At 32.2% G+C, this 26,155-nt stretch overlaps 1 protein-coding gene across 2 annotated transcripts in view; it reads left to right on the top strand.

The window, feature by feature from the left end:
• Positions 1-5,134: 5,134 nt before the first annotated feature.
• Positions 5,135-26,155, top strand: part of LOC132759785 (uncharacterized) — a 71,229-nt gene continuing 50,208 nt past the window's right edge. For both annotated transcript variants that reach the window (XM_060751634.1, XM_060751633.1), the window contains exons 1-3: positions 5,135-5,272; positions 24,411-24,509; positions 24,959-25,216. In XM_060751634.1, the coding sequence (XP_060607617.1) occupies positions 5,179-5,272; positions 24,411-24,509; positions 24,959-25,216 (451 nt within the window). In that variant the 5' untranslated portion in view covers positions 5,135-5,178. The remainder of the gene's footprint in view (positions 5,273-24,410; positions 24,510-24,958; positions 25,217-26,155) is intronic.

Below are 26,155 nucleotides of genomic sequence, written 5' to 3'. Positions count from 1 at the left end.
AGACAATTTATAAGACGCCTAATTTAGCACAGGTGTCTGGGCCAGTCACCCCCACTAACTGATTAAATAGATAATACATATGGACAGAAGTCATAGATTCATAAAAAAAATCACTGAACAGATTGTATAAATCGGCTGTTTAAGAATTATTGAATGGAATGTAAAGTATGCAGATAAGAACATCATGTGATTTTCATTAACGTGTTATATTAGTTTATGTTCTTGATTTGCTCTATGGTCAATTATCACGTTACTATAATATAAAGGAAAAGCTGATTTGTTGTTCGCCTCATGCAATGTAAACCACGCCAACAGATTTTCAGATTGGCCAATACGGGAAAAGTACGGGTAATAGTCTATTTCACCGCGATACGAGATTCGAGCAATAACAATTCTTGATTAACTAGGCCTACTTCGAGTTGAGAATGTTTAAATGTGAGAATATTATAACTTATTTACTATATAATGATATTACCAGCGAGTCTTTGAATATAAATGATAAAATGTGTTCTCTGACCTGAACCCAATATGGACAAGTAAGCCTGGAAAATTAAACATTTTCATTTGAGTATTTTAAGATTAAGTTTGAAGCCAAAAATGTAAATTGTCCCTCGGTACATTCTACATTATCATTATGTTAGCCAAAAGTCTTTGACAAATTACATGCTTTTTGTTATTTTAATTTTGTCCTGGGCATAAACACATATTAGAGGTATCGAATTGAAACCTTAAACATGGTAGAATTGTACAAAGCAGTGTTTTGATAAAAGAATACTATTTGTTTTGTGGGTTGTTCGTTGTGGAATAGTTTGTCAACTCTTATCTAGCATTGGCAGGTTACTTTCTTTCAGAAATACCTGCTGGACAGTTTGTAATTTGTTAACATTTTATGTAAGTTTTTTGTTTACATTTACATCAGGTTGTTTCGAATTTAACACTGTGTGTGTGTGTGACATTTAATATGCAATGATGCATTTCTTTCAGTGTAAGTAATACCCATTTGTAAATTTTGATTCGTACATTTTATTACCAATATGTTTAATTCGGTGACTGTGATATAATGATAATTTGTTTAAAACTGTAGTTTGTCTTAAGAAAAATATGCCTATTAATTGTTTTTGTCATTTGCTTCCTAGTATATTTATTCTGTTTTAACTTGTTACAATGCTATGTGACAATGTTGTAATTAAAGTAATTATTTGCACAGGATAAAAGCTCCATGTGTCATGCCACCAACACAGGGGACCACAGTAATTTTTGTGTTATCTTTGGTATTGATGTGCATGTCATAGCTCTCATGTATGTTAATTATTTGTACATGTGATGTGTTCTATCCCGAAATAAAATATATTCTCTTGCATGATTTTGGATGATTTGGAGTTATTGTTTTAAAGTTTTAACCTTTTGTTTTTGCCAAGAGCCTACCTGAACGTAAATTGATATATATCAACAATAAAATACTTAATACCCTGCTGAATAAAATGGTTCGCAGGGCTATCAATAAACAAATTATACCGTAATAACCTAGTCCTAATAAACGTGATGATGGTATTAAAAAAAACACTTTATGACAAAATTGAAAATTTGAATTTAAGTTTTCATCATGTCTTGTTGTCGGGCCATTGAGTAGTATATTCTTTTTGCTGTTAGAGACAATCTTACACATTTTTTATTTTCAAATAAGTATTTTATAAAACAATGCAGAGAAGGAGATAACATATGTAATTTGTCTCAAAGATGTCATTTTTTCTCGTTTCTTCGCATGGAAAAGTAAAAGTCAAATACACGTTAAAACGAAGGATAATTTCTAATTTAGTGCTATATAAGGCAACATTTCCGATATTTTATCTTTGCATGCTAGATGGTGGGTTATCTTGAGAAATGTATGTGCTTACCGGTCTGCAAGCCATTTTTAACATCATATTTAGGAATTATAAAGGTCAATCAATATCTGGATTCCCAGATGAGCATGAATTTTCTCCGAAAGTTTTCTGAAATTATTAACGTTTACTACTTTTCTATTCGAATTACATAAATATACACATTCAATTGAAAATAAAACATGCTTTTCATAATAAACATGTTCTTAATTATATGTCCTGGCATATCTATTTATGACTCTTATTCGCTAGTTCGAGTGCTGGAAGTGGTGCGTATTTTAATTTTGTGACAATTTGTTAAATGGAATTATCTTTCAAATACCAGATAAATATCAAATGAATAGTTATGAGGTAAACTACCCTGTACATTACTTAAATATTGTAAATCCAGCAAAGGTGAACACATATTTATTTCAAAAGGTAACACTCCAGTACGTGATTTAAATACTGCCTGTAAGCCGATAAGCCTTGTTTGATTTTATGTTTTTACGCAGATTTTAACTCACTTTTTGTCTCAATCTCAGCGGTTGATCAAATTCACCAGATAACTAACCAGTAGCAACATTTCCCCCACAATTACCTTTTACTAATACCACAGGATTACTAAATTAGTGCTAAGAGACGAATGACGTGCGAGACGAATGATGTTTTGAGAAGACTTGTACCGGAAAATGTTTCGCTTTGCTCGAGAACTAACAGGGTATCCGATGCTCTTTCTATTGGGCTAAATGATCTTAACATGGAAAACACATAGTTAGTGGGACTGAGACTAAAAAAAGGGTTAGAGCACCACACTTAATAGATCTACCGTATTTCGGTATATACTGGACAAGGCGCTAAAATGATTAAATGATAAAAGACTTAAAATAGTTAAAAAGTAGGTGCACGTCACCCCGTTTGGATGTTATTTTCAGATTGTGAATTGTTTAAGAAGGAAGAAACACAATAGCATGTGATATAATTTTTTGACGTTACTATATTTTGTTATTTTGCAAAAAGGGGTAATAGTCTTAGATTTTGAAATGTGTAAGATGCTTGTTGACTGAAGAAAGAAGCGGTAAATATAAAATTATATGTCAATTAAGTTACAAAATGTAAACAAAGTTGTATTTTGACTTCCATACAAAGTTCTTATTCTCTTTAACTGTACCTGTTGCAAAATAGCAACAGAGGAGAAAAATGGGTCAGGTATGAGCATCTTTTTGGAAAATACATCAGATATAGGAAATTATAATGAAAGTGTTCGGACCTTTAAGCCATAAGGCATGTGCCTCGTACCTGAATAAAATACTGGTTGATACAGCCGACAATGTTTTTGTTAACGTCTAACGTCGACAGTATGAAAATAATTTACTCCCTTATCAGGCAATTTTGTTTCTATTGACATTTACATCAATGGCTATGAAATGTCAACGTGAATACTATGCACAGACCAATTTGTGATTATTGTGCCAATCCTTCTGGCATTAAAATATCTCATTATAATTGTTATAATGCCAATCTGCTCAAAAAACATTCATTGAACTAATTAAGATAAATATCATGGACACATGGGTTTGTTTTAGCTTTACATTAGTTTAATTGATATTTGATAAAAAAAATCGAAGTGAGACTTAAAAAAATGCTGGAACACCACACTTAATACTGAATTCCGGTATTTATCGGTCAAGGCTCTTGATGTTTCGGCCCAGTGAATTGTCGCACTCTTTGTTCTATAGTTCTGCGTTATTTGTTCTATCAATCACATTTGGGACTTATTCCTGGATCTGAGCATAACATCACCGACGAGGAACTCATACACATCCCAATAACAGACAGATCAAGAAATAGTAATATGATAAATGCATTTAATTCGAGCAGTTAATGAGAAATCAAAATTGTATTTATCCTTAAATCACTTTTATTCCTTCCTTTGTTTTCATATTATGCCTAGAATCCTCGACTTAAATTTATTTCTGTGTAATAGTAGAACAAGTATAACTTATTATCTTTGTGAAATGTTCATTTTTATCGGGTTACGTTAAAAGGTTCCATTTAGTGCGATCATGAGGTGTAAGACGACTAATTTTTGTTTGCGCAGATGCTTTAACACAAATCTGTTCATTTCTTTCACTAAGACTAGACAAGTTTTTGTCATTCTTAGTCAGTTTTCTCAAATTGAGATTTTGTCCAGGCGAATGTTTGTCAAAAAGACAAATGTTTTGCAATAGAGGAAATAAATGTTTTTTGTAACCTTAGTGGATGAAAAAAAAAGATTTTTGTTAAAACATCTAATTAAATCATATTAAAATCAGTTGACTTACACATCAATATCTTAATTATTGGAGGCCCTTTCACGTTTCCATATTCTACCAATTTGAAATTAGTTTGTGAAGATGTCTTTTATTAATTCTTACCGGTAATAAAATAGTTTCAACGAAAAGGACTTCCCAGATGTTCCAAATATTGACACATTTTGTACCAAACATGCGCTCTTTAAAACTATCACTGCAAACACGTGCGGAACGACATAATGACGTAAAGTTTAAACATTTATAATATCATGCAACCACATTTATTGAAATGTAACATAATATAATGATAATATAATGTAAAAATGTTGTAAATTACCATTTAATATAGATAACGGTTGTATTTATCTTATTTGGTGGTTTTTCAATTTGATTTTTAACATAAAACTATTACCGAAATGTCCTTGGAAATGATTTGGGGTTTCACTACCTTTTCAGAATCGTCTCTAACGTTAGATTTTAAACCGATTAAAGTTGTATTTAATCTGGAAAATACCTGCATCACATTACCAACAAGACAGACATATTGGGCGATATTTTACGTTCGCCACTCAAGAACAATTCCAACAAAGCCAGTAGAGAATATTCTAGACGCTATTCATTTCAATCGTTTTGTTTTTTTGTACACAATACTGTTACAAACAACACAGCTTATCCCAAACCATCCAAATATAAACCGGGTTAAGCAGCTTCCGGTCTTTTCTAGTTATAATTGCATTATTGTCCTAAAGGACCATATAAATATCATAACAGAATTTTGTAAATGAATTTGTGGCATTATAACAAAAAAATAATGTTGCGCTTTAACGCGTTTGGCAGTCTGTTGACAATATATAATTGCAATGTTCCTGAATATCATTATTGATAATTGACAAGCGATTATTAATTCAACATTATAAAATGTCAGACCTTATCCCGGGCAGAAAGCTGGTCTTAGTATTACTCTGCCAGTTGATCTTGTTCCGTCAAGATGGAGCAAACAAATGATATTACGAAAATAAGTGACAATGATGAAATTTTTTAGTGTTAGTTATCAGAGTTTACTTATAATGAACGGAAAACTTATATTTTGTATTTTCGTTATCTGTCTTTTAGAAACAGGTAAGATAAAATCTATTTTAAATCAAAGGGTGTGAAGCTATATCTAATGAAATATTTCTGTAAAATTTATAATAATTATGTAAAATAATCTTATGGTCGATCCTGGAAAAATTTGTAACGTAGAATGTCTCTGATAATTAACAAACATAATTATTATACATTATCAGAATAAAATGTCCTGTAAAAAATATGCTGCTATAAGTTTAGTATAAACATATTTATTTCCCGAATATAAACATTATACAATTACAATTTAAATCAATTATATATTCAAATGTTAGGATTAAATCTTCCTCTAGTTCGGAGTCCTACTTTATGTATTTGCAAACAGTTTAAACCGTGCCTTTATTACAAAAATTATCTTGAAATAAAAACTGTTAATCCTCTTAGGATATAAACAGGAAAGTATGCCACATATAACATTCCTCGTGAACGGAGATATTTTTAGTGCTGATTTATTTTAGATTTTGAGGATGAGTATCATTTCATATGTGTATGTTTAAGATTTGTTGATTTACGCAGAAAATATATTAAAAGCTACTATTATAACAGACCATTTCTGTTTCAATTTATTGAATTACTTAGTAATAGAAAGGTATCAATAAGTGTTTGCAAATATATCAAAGAAGCTTTGAAACTAAGAAATTCAATTTCGAACTCTCAACTGAAGTTTATCCCCTTAGGAAGTTGGTGCTTTTAAATTGATGACTTTTCATTTATTATAAACACTCCCCATACATATATTCATATGATGATGTTGTAAATATGTAGTCATTGCACGTTGACAAAAAATAGAGAAAAACAGAATCCTTAAAATAAGGCCGACACGGCAAATGTACATTTGGTTAAGCTTGTGGCTAATAAGTACATGTACATCAATGAATAGGAAGAAAAGAAACATTTAAAAAGCGATGTGTTGTCTGACCGTCAGGCCGAAGATATATGTATAAACATCTTTGAAGATTATCAATAACTGGCCAGTATGGGTTGCCAAAAACTAGTGTGATGTTCATTGAAACGTAGCATAATTTTTTAAGCATTGTAATATTTTTGTCCATTTGTATCAAAGAATCGACATTCTAAAAGTTAAAGACACTTATTTTCTTTTTATCCGCATTCACATACCGGTGACTGAGATATGCTTTTACGAAGGCTGCATTTCTTGCACAACCTTGCATTTCTTGATACGAAATACCGAAAAAAGATGATTTAGGTTGCTTATTACGTGATAGATAATTCTTGTAAATGTCGGAAAGTTCGGTATACTATATTGGTTTGTTTTATGGTCCTCTATAAGCGATGGTTTGTAACAATAACCCGAGTCGTACGGCGTACTACTGCTAACTGCCTTTTTGAAATTATTCCATGAATTTACAGTTGTTTACATAAACGTCATGGTTATCAAGGTTTTCCTACTAAAAACGTGCAGCTCACATATTGCAGTAAGGAAAACAAGTTTTAAACACTTTCTCAGAGAGATTTTGGTTTGGTTTTACGGCTCATCAACACAATTTAGGTTATATGGCACCGAAACAGGAAAGATGATTTTGGACAACCTCGGTTCTTACAAACTTAAAGCAATATCGGGGATCAAAACCATCTCACCGTCTAGAGTTAAGAGATCCATAGACTCCAGTTATTCAAATCGCATCTTACGATCACGCAGGGATAAACGGTGGCTGCAATTTTGATGCCACAACCTTTAAACGCAATCCCCCAGCAACAAAATGAAACTATTTAGAAAATATGCAGGCCATTATACCACTTGTGTCTTTTGAATTCCGAATGGCTGTTTGGTCTGGTATAGGCGATACACCTTATTTAATTTTGTAGCATAAAATAAAAATGATTTTGATTGTAACATGTTCTTAAGTTTCCCATTTTACGCTATTATTAATATTTTCATTAGAATTAGAATTGTTGATCGACTCCGAGACTATTCTAGCGCATTCGTTTTGTATTTTGCCTAAAAGATCAAGTTCCTATTGAAATGCGTTTCTGAATATGACAACGGCAAATACAAGAAATAGATGAATAAACGATACATGAATTACCCATGAGATGGACGATCTAGAAAAAAATGTTAGTTATTTTTCATTATACGTTCACTCTTTCGTACTTTATCCTTGATAAATTAGATGTGTAAATTTGGCGGCCCAGCGGTCTAGTGGCGTGCTGTTGGCAACTTAGCGGCCCATAAGCCAAGCGGCGTGAAGTTGTCCGCCCTGGAAAACGACTCTAAATTAACTTTTAAAGACATATCTTATCATTTGAAAGCTATATAAAAGACAAAATTAATCACATTAAGAAAGTTGTTTTTCTCTAGTGACTGGCAGCCGGAAATTTTACAGTTATATAAATGTTATAAATATGACAAGAACGGCACTTTATGAAGACATTTCCTGATATTTAAAAGGTATATAATTTGTGAATTTGGCGGCCTGGCTGCCAAGTGACCCAGCGCCCTAAAAGTTTAATGTTGTTAACGTTTTGAAAAGAATTAAAAAACGACTCTTAATCAAATTTTAAAGACATATCTTATCATTTAACAGTTATATCAAAGGAAAAAAAATACATTTAGAAAGTTTTTTTTCTCAAGCGACCTTGCAGCCGAAAAAATATGCATTTTTCTTAAAGAAATAGGTGGAACATGCCCCAAATAAACGCAAAACAAGGGAAATATTGTTCCAGAAAGTTTTCTTCTGATTTCCACGATGTCCCATTAGGACCATCGCGAGACACACATAGCGCAAAACAACGTTAAATACGAATTAATGATGGTCGAAAAAAACCTACAACAAAAATCAAACAAACAAAAAACGAAACTTCGATGGTGAAAACTTGGTATAATATCGTATAATTGTCATCGGACTTTCATCCTCTCGCCATCGTGGTTCTGTTGTTTCGTGGCCTCGGAGCTATTATTAGTCCCCTACCTGTTTAACCGGAGGAGACTTAAGGTTAACCCTCCGTCCGTCTGTCCGTCTATCTGTTTTTCTGTCCATCTGTATGTCTTTTCTTCGTCTGTCCGTCCGTCCTCAAAATTGGATCCCACGATAATGCAAAAATAACTGAAAATATTTTTATGAAACTTGATACATGGACAGATGGCAGTCTGGATATTATGCACGTCTTGTTTTCTTCCTATGTTGAAAATTTTGGTTTGATATGGCAATAATAGACTGAAATATGGCTACTTTAACACATAAACTGAATCCCGCGATAACACAAAAAGTTCAGAAAATATTTTATGGAACTTGATAGATGGATGGATGGCAGTCTGGAGATTATGTCTTTTTAGCTCTCCAGAGCCGAAGGCTCAGGGTGAGCTATTAGTATCAAAGAAGGATACCCGTCGTCCGTCGTCATGCGTCAACAATCGTCTTTTTCTCTGAAACTGCTGGGCGGATTTACTTCAAATTTGGTCTGTAGCATCCTTGTGACAGTCACATTTGAATTTGTTCTTGTCATTCCAATTGGCCTCTTTAAGGGGTCAACAGAGCTAAAAATAGAAAAAAACCTTTAAACATCTTCTTCTACAGAACAAATTGATGGATAATCACCAAACTTTGTCTGTGGCATTCTTGGGTAGTCTTTTATCAAATTTGCTCATACTATTTTGATTGGCCTCTTTTTAGGGGTCTCTAGGGCTAAAAATATAAAAACCTTTAAACATTTTCTTCTACAGAACTAATTGATGGATGATCACCAAACTTTGTCTGTACCATTCTGGGGAAGTCTTTTATCAAGTTTGTTCATATGATTTTTATTGGCCCCTTTTAGGGGCCACTAAAGCTAAAAAATAGAAATACCTTTAAACATCTATCTCTATAGAACTAATTTATGCATGATCTCCAAACTTTGTCTGTAGCATTCTTGGGTAGTTTTTTATCAAGTTTGCTCATATTATTTTGATTGGCCCCATTTAGAGGTCTGAAGAGCTAAAAAATAGAAAAACCTTTAAACATTTTCTTCTACAGAACTAATTGATGGATGATCACCAAACTTTGTCTGTACCATTCTGGGGAAGTCTTTTATCAAGTTTGTTCATATGATTTTTATTGGCCCCTTTTAGGGGCCACTAAAGCTAAAAAATAGAAATACCTTTAAACATCTATCTCTATAGAACTAATTTATGCATGATCTCCAAACTTTGTCTGTAGCATTCTTGGGTAGTTTTTTTATCAAGTTTGCTCATATTATTTTAATTGGCCCCTTTTAGAGGTCTGAAGAGCTAAAAAATAGAAAAACCTTTAAACATTCTCTTCTACAGAAGTAATTTATGGATGATCACTAAACTTTGCCTGTAGCATTCTCAGGTAGTGTTTTATCAAGTTTGCTCATATTAATTTGATTGGCCCCTTTTAGGGGCCACTTAAGCTAAAAATAGAAATATCGTTATATGTCTATTTCTAGAGAATTAATTGATAGATGATCACCAAACTTTGTCTGTAGCATTCTTGGGTAGTCTTTTATCAAGTTTGCTCATATCAATTTGATTGGCCCCTTTTAGGGGCCGCAAAGGCTAAAAAAAGAAATACATTAAATGTCTATTTCTACAGAAGTAATTGATGGATGATCACCAAACTTTGTCTGTAGCATTCTTAGGTAGTCTTTTATCAAGTTTGCTCATATTAATTAGATTGGCCCCTTTTAGGGGTCTGTATAGCTAAAAAATAGAAAAAAACTTTAGACCTCTTCCTCTACAGAACTAACTGAACTTTGTAGCATTCTTGGGTAGTCTTTTATCAAGTTTACTCATATGAATTTGATTGGCCACTTTTACGGGCCGCTTAAGCTAAAAATAAAAATAGAAATACCTTTAAACGTCTATATTTTTACAGAACTAATTGATGGATGATCACCAAACTTTGTCTATAGCATTTTATGGTAGTTTTTTTATCACATTTGCTCATATAAATTTGATTGGCCCTTTTTAGGGGCCACTTATGCAAAAAATAGAAAAACCTTTAAACATTTTCTACTTCAGAACTTAGTAATGGATGATCACCAAACTTTGTCTCTATCATTCTCGGGTAGTGTTTTATCAAATTTGCTCATATAAATTTGATTGGCCCCCATTTAGGGGCTGCAAAAGCTAAAAAAAGAAATACCTTTAAATGTCTATTTCTAGAGAACTAATTGATGGATGATCACCATACTTTGTCTGTAACATTCTTGGATAGTCTTTTATCAAGTTTGCTCATATTAATTTGATTAACCCCATTTTAAGGGCCGCTTAAACTAAAAATAGAAATACTTTAAAACGTCTATTTCTACATAACTAATTGATGGATTATCAGCAAACTTTGTATGTAGCATTCTTGGGTAATCTTTTATCAAGTTTGCTTATATTAATTTGATTGGCCCCGTTTAAGCTAAAGCCTTAATGCCCCAGATCATGGCATTTCTTCAAATTATTGTTGAAACATTTTCTATGGTCAAATTTAATATTAGAAAATATTTACATTCCAACACTGAAAAGCAGTTGTTTCTGGTGAGCGACTCAGGGCCATTATGGCCCTCTTGTTTCTTTTGCTTCCTATGTTGAAAAAAAGGGTTGCAACAAATAGGCTTAATGTATGGCAAATATAACAATATTTGTCACTACATAAAATGTAGTGAAAACGTTTTTATAAAACTAGAAATATATGTTTCTAATCATAATTCCATCATATGTGTTTAGGTTTACAACTCTAGCACAACATTTTTCAGAATAACCTCCCTTGAACTTAGCATTTTGATGAAAAAAAAAGATCTTTCTTCTTTGTTTCATTATTACGGTGGCACAAAGGTGACATGTGTGTTTTTATTTATATCGCGGCCACGAGATACTATGTCGTGGCCACGAGTTACTAAGTCGTGGCCACGAGATAGCTAAGTCGTGGCCACGAGATACTATGTCGAGGATACGAGTTACTAAGTCGTGGCCACGAGTAACTAAGTCGTGGCCACGAGATTGCCAAGTCGTGGCCATGAGATACTATGTCGTGGCCACGAGTAACTAAGTCGTGGCCACGATATAGCTAAGTTGTGGCCACGAGTTACTTAGTCGTGACCACGAGATAGCTAAGTCGCGGCCTCGAGATAAATAAACAATCAGATAACACCATTTATGTGAAATTCCCTAATTAACTAGACATGTGCTATAGTACAAGGATGCCCCTTCTTCACCAGCCTGTAAAAGTGCCATTTATACAACTTAATGAGTTGTCAATAATTTTACATTTAGCGTCACTGTGACCCTGATTTTTGACCAAATGACCTCGAAATTATTAGATGTCATTTACTGATCAGGTGCAATGATCTTTCTGGGTTACATTAACCATGGCTTATCCTTTTAAATTATTCATCAGAAAAGCATTTTACCTTATAAGCTATTTACTGTCCATGGGCAATGTCCCTTACAAATAAAATAAACCAGGACTTATTCCTTCTCATGTTATCGTATAAATAAGGTTACCAGGCCGTAGTATGTACAAACAGACCAATTCGATCACAAACTTGCCAGTCAAAATAAATGTCGGATGGGCATTTGAAGGTGACTTTCTAACAAGTTCAAAGTGAATATCTACAGTATTTTCAAAGATTAATGTTGCATGTAAAAGTAAGTTGTTAAGTTTAAAAAAATTCATTATACGAGGGTTGTCCAAAAATATCGTAGACAAAGTCTGTTACTTAATCAATTATAATACAATAGAGTCCTCCAGCTAGGAAAAAGTCAATACACCTTTTATGTGTGTCTATGCGAAATAAAATAAAAATACCTCCAAAATTGACCAAGTTATCAAAATTTAAAAAATGCTACCTATACATACCCGGCGCACGCCGTCATAAACGTCATGACGTTATAAGATTTTTAAAAATGTTTTTCAAAGTATTCACCGTTTTTCGCGAGGCACTGTCAGTGTGGGGCAACCCATTTATCATAAACGTTTTCAAAACAGTCCTGCTTCAATGTACTCAACACGCGCAGAGTTGAGTTTCCTGGCGGAGTTCGCTGGAGTTTTCGAACCTGTGAACTCGTAATTGTGATTTCAAATAAGATACCACTTAGCTATCTCGTGGCCACGACATAGTATCTCGTGGCCGCAACTTAGCTATTTCGTGGCCACGACTTAGTAACTCGTGGCCACGACATAGTATCTCGTGGCCACGACTTAGTAACTTGTGGCCACGAATTAGTAACTCGTGGCCACGACTTAGCTATCTCGTGGCCACGACTTAGTTTCTCGTGGCCACGACATAGTATCTCGTAGCTACGACTTAGTTACTCGTGGCCACGACATAGTATCTCGTAGCTACGACTAAGCTATCTCGTGGCCACGACTTAGTTACTCGTGGCCACGAGATAAATAAAAATACACACATGTCACCTTTGTGCCACCGTACATAATGTATCTACTATTAAGTTATATATAATATGTGTGTGTGTGTGTCTTACTATTACTCAAGTCATTTGTGAGAAGGTTAAATACTCTAGTTTGACTATTTCCAGAATTTTGTTACCTTTGAACTTAGATTTTTTTTCTAGAAATTATAACATTTTACTCAAACAGCTCGCGCTTGCAGGAGCCAATGAGCAAATTGGCTCCAAAATTATTTAACTGGGTCAAGAAAATCACGATTGGCTCAAACTTACGAAAAATATGACTTTTGGTATCTCCAGTCTAAATTTAGCATTTGCTATATTAAGAATGGAAAACTACACATTTGGTTTTCCATCTACAACTTCCGTTTTACCGCTTCTTATCCCAAAACACAGCGACACAATCTTTTTCTTGTGGGTCATTGACTGGTTGATATTTGTTACTTCCTATCCGAATAAAATATTGTTATGAACAGTAACACAGTCTAATACATTGACCTCATGGTATGTTTACATGTTTATCAGCTGATAAATATGACACTAATTGGTGTAATAATACTTGGCAGTTTGTTGAATATGAACTGGATAATTGGTCTTAATATTCAGTATGAAACAATAAATAGCGGCATTTTAAGATTATCGCTAATCAAATCAGCAGTTGGGTATGAAATAGTGACAAATTATGTTCTGCAGTTGACGACTTGCCGGTATTTATTGTTAAGAAAAAAAGATCCAAGGAATTTGTGAGTTATAGAGTGAAGGGTTCTTTGCTGCTTTTTTGGGGGTGGGGGATTTATTGCCAATAAAATCTGACCTAATTATGGCCCCAAAAACATAAAATTGACATGGAAATTATTTGACATTTGAAGCTTGACAGGGTAAGGCATTTCTGAAACTTAAAACCAAATTTCAGTTTTGTCTAAAGCTCTCACAGAAACATTCATTTACAATTTGCAAATGACTGTGAAATAATAAAGATTCAGTCAAGAAGCATTCAAAATGCCTTTAGGTAACTTATACTGATTACTTTACACTTGAAAAGTATGTGAGTTTTAGCTGCATTATCTTAGTTTAGAGTTCTTTAGTACTCTTTTCTTCATTCTTCTTTCTTTCAAACATGTTTATTTTTATACAGATGTCTTCAAGCCAAATCACGGCATTTACCAAGCAAGCTAAAGCAGCACATTAGAATGTGTTTCTGCTGTCATTGTCATGCAACTGACTTAGATTTTATGGGAACATTGCTGCCCAACCTAACCTGGCAAATGTTATAGTAACTGAGCTGCAAGCTTTTATGATAACTACTGACTGTAAATTATATAAGTTGCATGTGTCAATGTGATAAAAATGTAGCTACCAAAATAAAGTTGTATATAGTTTATGTTTTCTATATATCTCATGTAGTACCATTGCCTTATTTGAAAATAAAATACAGACAGGCAATTTTCGCCGCGAAAAAATTGTCTCAAAGGAAAAATTTGCCAGTGCTAGCTTGTGAAACTTCTTTATAAACTTTTAAAGCACTTCCTTCAAACTGCCATATCTTAATAATGTGACAAGGGTTTTAAATCTAGCGTTCATATTTCCAGAATTATCTCCTCCATAACATTTTAAATTTTCTTACTCATTTTTTTTAGTTTTTTAAAATTTTTCCATGGATTTACTTCAAATTTAAAAAAGGCGTTCATTATTAAGACCTACTTCATATGTGATTACATTAATAAGACAAAGGTTTCCATGATTTTTTTCATTTTCAATTTGAAATTTACTTAAATTTTTCTTTTAATTTTCTTCTTTGTTACTATAAATGGTATATATATATTAATTTTTTTTTTAAAATTCATTTTTCTTTTTTGTGACCATAAATGGTATCTTCCTTAAACTTGAGATAATTGTTCTTTGTTACACTCATATCATGTATGACAATGTTCATAAGTTTAGCATCTTTATTTCAAGAGTTTTCTCCTCTTTGTTTAATAATTTTACTTTTATAAATGTTATATTCTGGTTACAACCAGGGATCGGTATTAAATAATAAATAATAATAATAATTATTGATTCAATATTATCAAATACACGAACGAGATTGAAATAACGCGTATGTTATGAATAAGCAAAAAATATCAACGCCTAAATCTTAGGCTAACGATATATATGACAAGTTTGGCCGCTACCTTCACTAAAAATGATAAAAGATCTCTCAAAATGATTCTTTGTTTTTTATATCTTTTAAATAACAAGAATTTCATTTAATACCATTTTTTATAACATTTCTATATCTGTAAAATTTTACACCGTTGGGCGGCTAGGTATCCAACTTCACAAAAAATGATAAAATAAAAAGGTTTTCTTAAAGTGATATTTTCTTTTTATATATCTTTTGAGTAACAAGTATTGTCTTTAGAACTTCATTGAATTCCGAGTTATTGATTATATAACATTTCCTCAACATTCAAATTATTTGTCACAAGGCCGCTGGGCCGCCAGGCCGCAAACGTCACAAAATGATTAAATAAAAAAAATTAAACCAATAAAAAAGTTCTCTAAAAGATGTGTTTCTTTTTATATAAAATTATCTTTTTTATATCAAGAATAGTCTTAAGAACTTCATAAAGTCCCATTTTATCATGTTTATAACTTTTCTACAACTGTAAAATTTTCGGCTGTCAGTTGCTAGAGAAAAGAAAAACTTTCTTAATGTGATATTTTTTCTTTTATATAGCTTTCAAATAATAAGATATGTCTTTAAAAGTTAATTGACAGACTTTTTCATTTTTTCCCCAAACTTCTACAACATTGAAATTTCAGGTCGTTAGGCCGCTGGGCCGTTAAGCCGCTAGGCCGCCAACTTCCCAAAAACATAAAATAACAAAAAGTTTTCTCAAAGAAGTATTTTTATATATCCTTTAACTTTAAAACTTCATGAAATGCCGTTTCATTGTTTAACATTTCTGGGTTGACTTATCAATTGTGACCGTTAATGCACGATACAAGTTTGTTAGTACCGGAAGATTAGTTTGGAAAAACTCAAAATTTGCCGAGTTCTGGATTACATCTATAGTTTGGTTAGGTATTTGGAGCAATTGGTGATAACTGTTTAGTTTTCTACATGCTAATTGTATTGACTTTAAAGTTAGATAGATGAAAGTTTATCAGCCATTTGTGTCCCCTTGCTGTTATTACTTTGATGCCTAAAAGTAATTGTCAAGCAGCGATTTGCGGTTTTCAATAACTAGATAAAGAATTGTTTCATCAACAAAAGTGCTAATTAAATTAGGTTGAAAATTTGTCTATATCGTAAATGAAAATAAGATAAAGCAGAGGGCAAAGGATCGAGTCTGCTTAAAGTAAACCATACGAAGATTCGGCATTTATAAGAAATAACATGCATCGAACCGTTTAACAATGCTTTTGTGCATGCCGCTTTGTTCATTTGCTCCTACAGAATAATCACATATATTTCTGTCATACATATGTATTTTGGAAGATTTTTCTTTTCAAATTTCAAACAATAGAAGACAATGAGTTTTGAAAACTTTAAATTATTCTTTTGAAGAGAAGGTTGAATGTGTTAACTTGTTTCTTTCAAAATGAATAATAAATAAATACAGTGTACCATTTTTGTACATTATGTATTTCAAAGAAGAAGTAAAAAAGGAAGAAAGCAACATTAATATACAATCCAATTTAATCTTTTGATATAGGATATAGTATAAACTATATATATAAATTTAGTTTTACTTTCTATTTCAATACATCATAAAATATTATATTTTGTTTCTAAACTCAGTGTTTTTCGTTATCCTTCCATGATTAAGAATAAACAAGGTTTTCCTTTTTCCTTCCTTTTATTTTGAATATCTTTTATTATATTTTAAGGGTGACTATTACTTATGAAAGATATAGATTTCTTTTTATTTCAATCAAACGTACTTTGAAGTTTTCAATGGATTAGCAAGAATGTGTGATTATGTTGAAAACCGATTATAAATGATCATAATTATTTTACTCGAGCAAACCTATTAAAGAAAAGAAATAATACAATTAATGGAATAACCATTTTATCTTGGTGACAATAACTCATTCTTAAAATATCCTAAATAGAAAACTATTACCCACTGCTATACAAATTAATTTTCATAGCTGTATTCAAGTACAGACAACAATAAACGTCACATTCGGGCGAATTTTAATTCGTGCCTATGACACAGAAAGTTGAAAATGCGGGATATATTTATGGATAGCCGATATTTGGAGTTCGCTATAAAAGTATAATTTTCTGTACTTTTAACAGAATTGGGACTAAAAATGAGTTCCTTATAAGCGATAATTCCTTAAAACCGTGTTCGCTATAACCGTATATTTTTATATTAAATAAAGAAGGGCAAAATACGGGCAAAAATAAAGTGTTCCTTATAACCGGAAATTCGCTATTACCGTGTTCGCTATAAGTGAAGTTTACTGTACCATTTTGTATTTCAAAGAATAAGTAAAAAAGGAAGAAAGCAACTCTTATATACAACCCAATTTAATCTTTTGATATGTAATAGTGGTCAGGTTCTAATGAGAATCAATGCTTTACACGGAGATCAAACGATCACAAGTTACAACTGGATTTAATTCTCATGGCTCAGTAGATTTATATATAAGTGTCACTTTATAAAGATGATGGACTAAACAACAACAACTAGTAAATACAATTTCAATCAATGCTTTTAATATATGAAAAGCCCTAACAAATTGAATGAGTATACTGAACAATTTATTTTAGTTTTATATTAAGAAATATACTCTATTTATTATTATAAATAACATTAATCTTTCTAAAAGAAACATGTTATTAAATGTGGGTCCCATTTAAATTTAAGAAACCGTTAAAATTTGAAATTTTAACTAAGTCAAGTTTAAAAAATTGTTTCAACTTAACCTTTGTTGTAACTAAAACCGGGTTTATTAAAAAGTGAAACTTCACCTGGGCAACATTGCACAAAAGTAAAGCCTTTTAAAATACAATTCAAGTATGTTCCATTCTGGGGCCAAACAATTTGGATTTTTTTGGTTTTTGAGACATTTGATAATGTTTTAAATACCATGCAATCAAAGAAAGAAATAGTCACTTCTAATTTAATAATTACCTAATACCCATCTATTAACTCGTCCCTCCTTATAAAACAAAAACCCATGTTTGTTGAAAAATTAAAAAAAAGGGAAGGAATGATTTTTTCCCATTTAATTTAAAGGGGAAAAACCCCTTATATGACAATTTAAAATTAAAAATTCCCTGTCGTATAAGATAAAATAATCAAAAAAAATTTATTAGCATAAAAATGGTTGAATAATAAAGACATAAATTAACTAGTAATCTTACAAAACATTACATATTAGGTCTGAATTTACAATTAAGAAAGTTTAAATTTCATAAACTTTAACAACAAACAGTCCAATTTTTGGATAAATCGTAAAGCCTGTTGTAAGATACCTTTAAATTTTTGGGTCCCACTAGCCGTAGTGGAATTATGGAAAACAATGTGAAGCCCAAATGATGTTTCACCATTACTAGCAGTGTTTTGTGTGTTACAACTGGCTTGAGTATGTACATGTATATGAAGTCTGAAAAATTAAACAAGAATTAATATTCATATAAACATAATGAAAAAATAAATGACAATTCTAAACTCTTTATCTTTCAGACGTACAATGTGGAACATATATTCAATTCCATATGTCAACATGAATATTGCTGTTTAAAATCAAACTATGTATTATCATCATCACAAGATTTATTTAATGTAAACTATATATTACATTTTATGATAAATGATTTATATCCATATATCTTCCTTTAAAGTCGTGTTGATTTAAACTTGGTATTTTTCTGTACATTCCATTCCATACATTAGTCTAAGTCTTGGTTAGACATGGTCATTTTTAAGTAACATTTCACTCTTTTAATCCATGACATCAGTTCTAGCATAATTATTTTGCTTTGGACAAGTAACTGCTTGTTTCTCTCAAAGTATAAATATGTTTAAAATATTGACGCAGAGTTTGTGTCTAATGTTTCAAAAGATTTACTTTGATTCTTGCCAAATGTATATTGAAGTATCATTTTACCATTATCTTTTTTATCTATAAACCAGTACTTTCGTGTTGCACTTAACTTATTCAAATTGTCATGATCGTAGTTGTGTAGCAATGGTTTGTTTTTATGAGGAATATCTGTTATTTGTTCCTTTGCACACATTCTTGAGATAAAGTTATCCAATCTCACTTTTCCCATTCTAGTTTTTAGCATGCGTTTGTGTACTTTCAGGCTGACATTATAATTTTCGAAGAAATCAATGCCTAAAATGCCTATTGTTTCCTCAATATCCGCAACTATAAACTCAAAACAGAAAACAAGATGTTCAATTTCAAAAGTAATCATACATTTTCCAGCAATTTTCAGCCTGACTCCATTTGCTGTAGACAAAGGCATTTTAACAAGTTCTAACCTAGGCTTATGTTTGAGTCTATCATAACACTTGGTGGAAATAATAGAAACTGGACTTCCAGAATCTATAAGCATTCCTCCCTTAACCTGCCCTATAGCAGTTTTTACATAATAACATGTTTTATTTTTATTGTCTATATCAGAAACAATGTTTTCCTTTTCCTGGCCTAAACTTTGAGGTGTTTTTATATCAACATTATTCTGTTGTAAAACCTTACTCTCAATATGATTTAAATCAGTGACTTTAAATTTCAAACTTAATGGTGTACATGTACTCGTACTTTGTTCATTTATATTTGCACAATATACATTTTGACCTTCATTTCTCGACCACTCTTGTCCTAGTTTTTGACATAAGTCACGTTGAGCATTCGTCTCTGTTATAGTAGGAGTAGGACTTAATTCGGGTGGAGTAATTGTTATTTCCGGGATTTTCCTATACAAAGTGTTTTGTTTATTTGTATTTGAATGTTCAGACGTTAAAGTACTTTTAACGGAACAATGTTTATGTTTTCAATTTCTGGTAAACTAACATTTATCAGGTTTGTGTTTTCAGTGTTTTCACTAATTTGTGAACACTGTGTGTCACATTTTGTCATAGTAATGTCACATATTGGCCTAGTATTTTTACAAATGACTGAAGTTTTGGCCACAACCCCAGTCCGGTCTAGTTTTCCTGTAAGGGAGCATTTTGTTTTAGAAAGCAACGGCTCTCAATATGGCCTTTCCTTTTACAAAAAATACAGAAAATATCTCTACGCTCTTTGAAAAAACATTGACTTTCTGTATGTCCCAGTTTATTACAATATGAACAGGAAATATTCCTAGAATTATTCCTTAAATTCCTATTTGGGGAATGATTTGGGGATCTATTCTGAATTCCTACTCGTCTGTTATTGTGTGGAGATGAATCTGCACGTGAATTACGTGAAGGGCTATTTTGACTTGATATGTTTTGTTTCTTTATAACATTATCCGAGTATTTGTTTTCAAGCATAGACATTTTTTCATTAAACTTTTGTTCAAGTTTTTGATCTAACAAAGAAGATAACATTTGCTGTAAATCTTCAAGATTACAATCAGTTTTCATATTTGATGGCCTAAGGGAAGAAACTATATTTTCTTTCAATGGAAGAGAAGTCCCCCTTGTCATCTACGGGTTTTGATCTTTTATCAAGTGACCCCTGTAACGCAGCATATTCTACCGCGGCACTTATAGCTTGATCTAAAGTAGTTGGATGTAAAAACTGTACATGTTTTTGTAACTCAAAACTACCCAAACCATGAATGTACTGATCAATGATACAAGATTCGAGTGCCGTATGGGGCATTAAAGGAAATGCTTTCTGTCCTATAAGTCTTAATGCATATCCATAATCTGATACAGACTCCCCAGAATTCCTTTTCCTGTTTCGGAATTCACACCTATATGCCAATTCCCGTTCTTGTGGACTGAACCTTTGAGTCAGGGCTCGTTTTAATGTTTTAATTCATTATAATCAGTTAACTGAGGGGAACTTAATGTAGAGAGTAAGCGTTGGGCTTCCCCCCTTAAATTGATGGATAACATGCATGCCTTTTTTTGCTCATTCCATTCATTCCAGGAGGCAACACGTTCAAAATGAATTATATAATATGTTCATTCAGTGGTAGAATCATCGAATTTGTTTGGTTTTATGTTTCTATTTGTGTTTGAATGAGTACTAGTATGATTCCATGTGTATTATAATTAAATACTGGCATGTTACTAGGCATGGGCATATAGCTTGACTGTGTATGAGGTGTCATGTATGCAGCATTTGTTTGTATACACTGTTGAGATGTCTGTCCCATATTTGTATTATACATATGAGGTAATGTATGCGTTAATGGTGTTTGATAAGTGCTGATGGTGATTGGTGTAGTAAATCTCCTGGTGCTGTAGTCAAATGAAGTGAATGCTTAACATCACTATATTCTCTTATAGTAACTATTGGTACTGTGTAAGATTTATTTTGAGAAATTGTATCTTCCTCTCTTTCATAATTTACTGAACGCATTTGTGGGATAAACCTTCCTAGGCGCTGATGTTGTGGTCCATTGTTTGAATTAGATAAAACAAAGCCATCACTGGTTCGTAACAACCCTTCATTACTACCCTTAGAAACTAACGGTGACTGTACATGTGTACGCGTAGGCATATCTGAATTATACCTGTTATAAATAATTTGTTCAGGTGTATTCAAATGTCCCTCAATTTCAGTTTTATGGATAGGGGAAAACACAAATTTTTCTTTCAAATATGGAGACCTTAATTTATCATCAAAAGATTCACTATACCTTTGTAAATGTGCTGTGTCCCTTTGCCTTGTATTAGAAGGAAATGAATCTACATAAAGTGGTGAATGAGTGTTTGAAATTCTCGTGCTAGGTGTAGTCAGAATGCTAATATTAATGTTCAATTCATAATATTCCATCCTAAAACTGCTTTCCAAAATTACAAAAAATACTGACCGATTTTCTTTTTTTGTTTAAAATTTTTTTTTTTAAGACATAGTATGTTATTTTATAGTTTTCTAATTTACTTTAAACTATGTATTTATTATTTTTATGTTACTAAATTACAAATATATCCTATGTATTTTTTTTTTAAACTTCTAAATTTTAATTTACCCTATTTTATTCCTTATTTTAATTTTATCTCAGATTTATATTATTATTGTATTGAATAGTCCAACATCTATACACATCTTCTGAATAATGCCCTATATAATTTCTTCCATTTATACATGTATTTCAGATTTGCAATGTCTGTACTTTGTTATACTAGTACACAAGACAATGAAAATAATAACAAGAAAAAGAACACACTATATAAAGTCACCAGTTATGAAACCAATGTTATAGTGCAATATAGATTGAAAATGAGATAGATTCTCAAATTACTACACGTAGTAATATTTAGTACAATTCACAAAGTATGTACTAAACAATACACAAATTTTGTAGATCTACATGTATATAGGCATGTCATCACTGTAAAAGTTGTATTATTTATACAATACAAACTAAAATTAATTTATATATGACTTATATACATGTATGGTCTCTATGCAAGCACTGAATTCTATGGTCACGGCACCAATGTAATAGTGGTCAGGTTCTAATGAGAATCAATGCTTTACACGGAGACCAAACGATCACAAGTTATAACTGGAGTAAATTCTCAGGGCTCAGTAGATTTATATGTAAGTGTCACTTTATAAAGATGATGGACTAAACAACAACAACTAGTAAATACAATTTCAATCAATGCTTTTAATATATGAAAAGCCCTAACAAATTGAATGAGTATACAAATCAAATTATATTTAGTTTTATATAAAGAATAACTATATCTATTATTTTATTAAGATTATGTTTATGATATATTTTATATGTGGTCGATTATAATAAACGTAAACGTTTGTATTTAGGACTAAGTCCAGTTTAATGTTTCAAGGCTAAGCCTTGTTGTACTGACCAGAGTAGGTACAGTACCTAACCTAGCTAACATTGCCAAAGTCAGCTTATTTATACAATTCAGTATTCACTGCAACAATTTGATTGGTTGAGAATGATAATGTATATACCATGCAATAAGTAAGAAAGATAGTAACTCTTAACTGTTAACTTAGATTACCGTAAATACCCATCCTATTACATTTACATCCCAACTATACAAACCCACAGAATACATGTTCCTTATTACGGCCAAATTGTGATCGCTATATGTCCGAACGAATCTCATTTAAAACTGCCACTATTACAGTTAGGAAGCTATCAAGAAAGTTTACGGGGGATCGGTGTTTCCAATCAAGTACCCGTTTTGTTCCTGATAATAATAACAATATGCACAAATTGGTTACCGAGGTTTTTTACACCAGTAAAGCTTAAAAGTCGTCAAATGATATTATTAGTGCCGATCTGATTTCAAACCTTGCCAGAACAGAATTTTAAGATGTACAGGCTAATTACATTTCTGAAAGTTAAATGTTGAATGCATTGTGACACCTGGTGTAGAAGTTCGTTTTTATATTGATATATTCATTAAATCATTCTCAAAGGTAGCTACTGATTTTTTTGCATTTTTTTTGCCTGTAATTCAGTCAAAGTTTTGTCTTCTTCTGAATATTAATTTTGAAAAAAAAACTTAAGAAAGTCAATGAGTTTGCATATAATTGGTAATTACATTTATTAAAAAGGAGCATGCTTTTTAAGTAAAGGTTATCAATTCAAAATTATGTTTTTAAGAATTTTTTTCCGTTCTACCTAAAATATAGTTCATCATAAAATAACTATCAGTATAGTTTTCACAGATCTTATTAGTTCAGATGTATATGTCGCAGGGTCATATTGATGTATTAATGTTAGATGTTATTTGTAAATGTATGTCCCGTATTGTACACCGTAGATTATGTGAAGTCCTATATTTGTGTCCTTTTCCTATATTCCATACATTCATCCTTTTATTCATTTACTCATTCATTCATTTCTTCATTCATTCATTTATTAACAAGTATGTTCTAACCATTGGTACGGGCCTCAATCTTAAATATTCTATTTCCGCACTAAGTACCTTCACGCATGCGCACTCCTACTGAAGATTTTCATGGCGCGAGCCAGATTTCGTATTCATCGATAATTAATATTTTCTGAGAGCGTATTTCTGTATTTTTATAGGTAAATATGAATGTCTGTATTGATCCCATACTTGTTATTCTACATTTTGCCATTCATGATTTTATGTCATTTGTCATTATTTTGTATTTGCACTCCTACTGAAGATTTTCATGGCGCGAGCCAGACTTCGTATTCATCGATAATAAATATTTTCTGAGAGCGTATTTCTGTATTTTTATAGCAACCCTCAAGCCCAGAACCTCTTAGCAGCACCTTTCCCATATCGTAAGAGTGGACTGCGACAAATGGCGCCCAACGTGGGGCCGTGACTGAATACAGATTAGAGTTTAATTCACATTGCTCTGTAACTATGTGAAATTCGAGGACGCATTTCTATATAGCAGGGGGAGTATGTCACGGTTCAAAGCTGTTCACTATATAGGGGAGAAAATGTGTAAGCGGCCGGATAGCTCAGTCGGTAGAGCCGCGGTACGGTATTCCGAGGGTCCCGGGTTCGAGTCCCGGTCAGGCTGCACATTTTTCTAACCCTGTGACATATATATTTTGTTTCCTTTGATTTTAATCGTATCGAATTCCATTCAACGGTAATGTTTAGATTTTCTTTCCATTTTTAGCAAAGCAGAAGTTTGTTGAGGAAAATACGAACTTTCAATATTCTAGATGCAAACAAATATCGGACAATGTCTTGTGCGAGGCGCTTAATATAAGCAAAGGTAAAAAATAAATATGTATACGTTTACATGTATCTATTTAAAGTACATTTCAATTTTATTATTCCTTATTTGTTTTGCGTGTTTTTGACCTTGTACACAACGTCAATTATCTTTTATTTTTATAATATTGTGATGAATCAATATGTGTTATTAGATTTTGAAAACTAAAGGATAAGATATGCGTTATAGATAAAGATATTATATATAGGTATATCATATAACTAAAAGACATCTTAAGTTGAATAGTCACGGTGAAGCTCGTGCTATTGACACGAATGATCTGAACCGCATTGGCTTGAATATATTTCCCTAGCAGTACAATATAAACTATATTATTATTGTTATTTTAATGAAATCTAGGTTGAAAAAAAAAACACTAAAGATTAATAGTTTTGACCAGTTGCCCAACCTTCTACAAATAAAAATACAATGACCCTTTTGTTTAACAGGGTCAGAGGACAAGGCAAGTCTATGGCCTCCGGGTCCATTTGCAATTCCTATGTCACAATACGGGTGTCCAGAGTCTGAGAGTCGTGGATGGACACAGAGCGTATTAGATATGAGAATTAAAAAAAATAAACATGCAAAGCAGAAGAAGAGCCAAATAAAGCTATGTGTTAAAGTGCGACATGATACTAAACTAGACACAGAAAGTTGGATTCCTGGAAGATATACAATTTACAAGATTGGAGAGAAATGCCCGCCAGGTTTTCTTTTTTATTTTATTTATGATAACAAATAACATACAGTACGATATGACACGCTCTGTTATAAACACCTTATATTATGAAATTGGTTTTTACAAAGATATCTTCAAATGAATAAAAACCTCTGTTCATAGAAAACACTGTTTTTATGCTTCCCGAAGGGTGAACATACAGTCGCCATTTTGTCAGTCCGGATGTATTTTCGTCTTTTCTTGTCCGGGACATAACTCTGAAACAACATATCGGCGTATAATGTTGTGCACCTGATTGTCCGTCCGTCTGTTTACTGGTTTCGTTCCGGTCTGTAACTTTTGAAACGGTGGAAGGAAATTGAAACTAAATGTTTACAATATTGAGACGATGTGCAGAGCGCAGAGTTGACCTTTCTAAGGTCAAGGTTAAGGTCAAACTAAGTCATTTTGTATCAATTTCAAAATCAATTGTGTCCGCTCTGTTACTTTTGAACAGATAGAAAGAAATTTAAACTTTTTGCAGAAAAAATACATATAATGAGACGGTTTGAAGAACACAGGTTCGGGCTTACTGAGATCAAATTTGACCCCGTCCCGGGGATTAATTGATTTATATACTTACATAGGAGTTTTCGTGTCTGGTCTATATCTTTTGAACCAGTGGAAGAAAATTGAAACTACTTTGCAGAAATGCTAACCACAATTAGACCATGTGCAGAGTGAAGGTTGGCCTTCCTCAGGTCAAGGTCACATTTAGTTATTTTGTATCAATTACAATATTCTTTATCTTATAAACCGATTGTAGAAAATAAATAATTTTGGCAGAAATAAAAATATTACTGAGATGATGTGCAGAGCGCAGGTGTGAACTTTCTCGGGTCATGTCCAATGTCACACTCCTTACAAAGGGAGATTACAATGTATAAATTTATCAATATGTTTCCTCACAATATATATGCATGTTACC

Source organism: Ruditapes philippinarum, unplaced genomic scaffold, assembly GCF_026571515.1.
Source record: "Ruditapes philippinarum isolate M1 unplaced genomic scaffold, ASM2657151v2 ctg1685_1_1_1_1, whole genome shotgun sequence".
NCBI lineage: Eukaryota > Metazoa > Mollusca > Bivalvia > Venerida > Veneridae > Ruditapes > Ruditapes philippinarum.
This window is presented reverse-complemented; position numbering and strand designations above follow the sequence as displayed.